The sequence below is a fragment of the Octopus bimaculoides genome, chromosome 25, assembly GCF_001194135.2.
Source record: "Octopus bimaculoides isolate UCB-OBI-ISO-001 chromosome 25, ASM119413v2, whole genome shotgun sequence".
NCBI lineage: Eukaryota > Metazoa > Mollusca > Cephalopoda > Octopoda > Octopodidae > Octopus > Octopus bimaculoides.
In genome coordinates, this window is record NC_069005.1 from 6,173,047 (window position 1) to 6,174,259 (window position 1,213).

Below are 1,213 nucleotides of genomic sequence, written 5' to 3' on the forward strand. Positions count from 1 at the left end.
CGTAACCGACGGAGTGCCAAACACCAACAAACAACACAGATGCAGTGTTGCCAGAAAAAAAAATCTCTCTCGCAACAAAAAACACGTTTTTTATATAATTTTACTTATGCCTAATGAGTCCTCATTACCGACAATAATTTCCTTTTTACCCCCACCTTCACCCCCCACCCTTGGGATAATTTATTCAGATTCGTCGACCCCTGGTCTAAACAAATCCATTTTAACAGCATTTCTCTGACAGACCAGAGGCGGTTTAATTTAACTAATCTGGGACCGTCACGGTAATTAGACGGTTGGTCGTGATCGTCTAGTGGTTAGGATCCCACGTTGTGTCCGTGGTAACCCAGGTTCGAATCCTGGTCACGGCAGTCTAGTTTCCTTTTGATTTCAGATGTTCTTCACCAACGGTGCAGAATCCTTACCCAAGGCAGTGTAGTTATAAGTTAATTCTAGATATCCTACGACTTCAGGTTCGAATTCTGTTCATGGCAGTGCAACTTAACTTTTGTTTCAAAATAATTTTAAACGTCTTTTGGCATCAGGATCGAATCCTGGTCGAAGTAAAACTTAATTTTGCTTTAAAGTTAAGACATCCCTGTTCACCGACCCCTGTCTAGTTTAATGTCAGAATAAACAGTTGGAATGGTCAGTAATCTCGCCATTTCTATTTCTTTCTTTTTCTTTTTTTTTTTTTACAGACAATTACTTCAGACCTACTTTCGTCATCTTCTTGGTACTGGTCAGTTATCCAAGTCTACTGTTCTGTGCACTGAGGCAGAACACTTGCGATGAAGGGCATACCAAGTCAGCCATCCAGTCGGCCGGTCAAGCGTTGATTGTCGGTGTGTTCTCGTTTCATAACAAGGGCTCTGGAAAATATGGATGTGGAGAAACTAATACAGGTAAGTAGAGAGAGGAGGAGAGAAGAAGAGAGAGGAGGAGAGAAGAAGAGAGAGAGAGTGAGAAAGAAAGAGAAAGAAAGAGAAAGAAAGAGAAAGACAGAGGGTGGAAATGAAAACGGGTGAAGGAGTAGAAAGGTGAAGAGAGAAAGAGAGAGAGAGTGAGAGGAGCTTGAGAGGGGATATAAAAGTAAATAGAGAGAGAGGGGGGAAATCAAATGGAAGAGGAGACGAATGAGGAGGCGAGAAGAAAGAGAAAGTAGGAAGGGGAGATAAAAAGGGAGAGAGAGATTATATACTTATGCATGTATATA

At 41.5% G+C, this 1,213-nt stretch overlaps 1 protein-coding gene across 1 annotated transcript in view; it reads left to right on the plus strand.

Moving 5' to 3' along the window:
- LOC128250825 (metabotropic glutamate receptor 3-like) overlaps positions 1–1,213 on the plus strand; it is a 4,225-nt gene that overhangs the window by 407 nt on the left and 2,605 nt on the right. Inside the window, exon 2 of the mRNA XM_052976826.1 lies at positions 699–902. Within this exon, the coding sequence (XP_052832786.1) occupies positions 699–902 (204 nt within the window). The remainder of the gene's footprint in view (positions 1–698; positions 903–1,213) is intronic.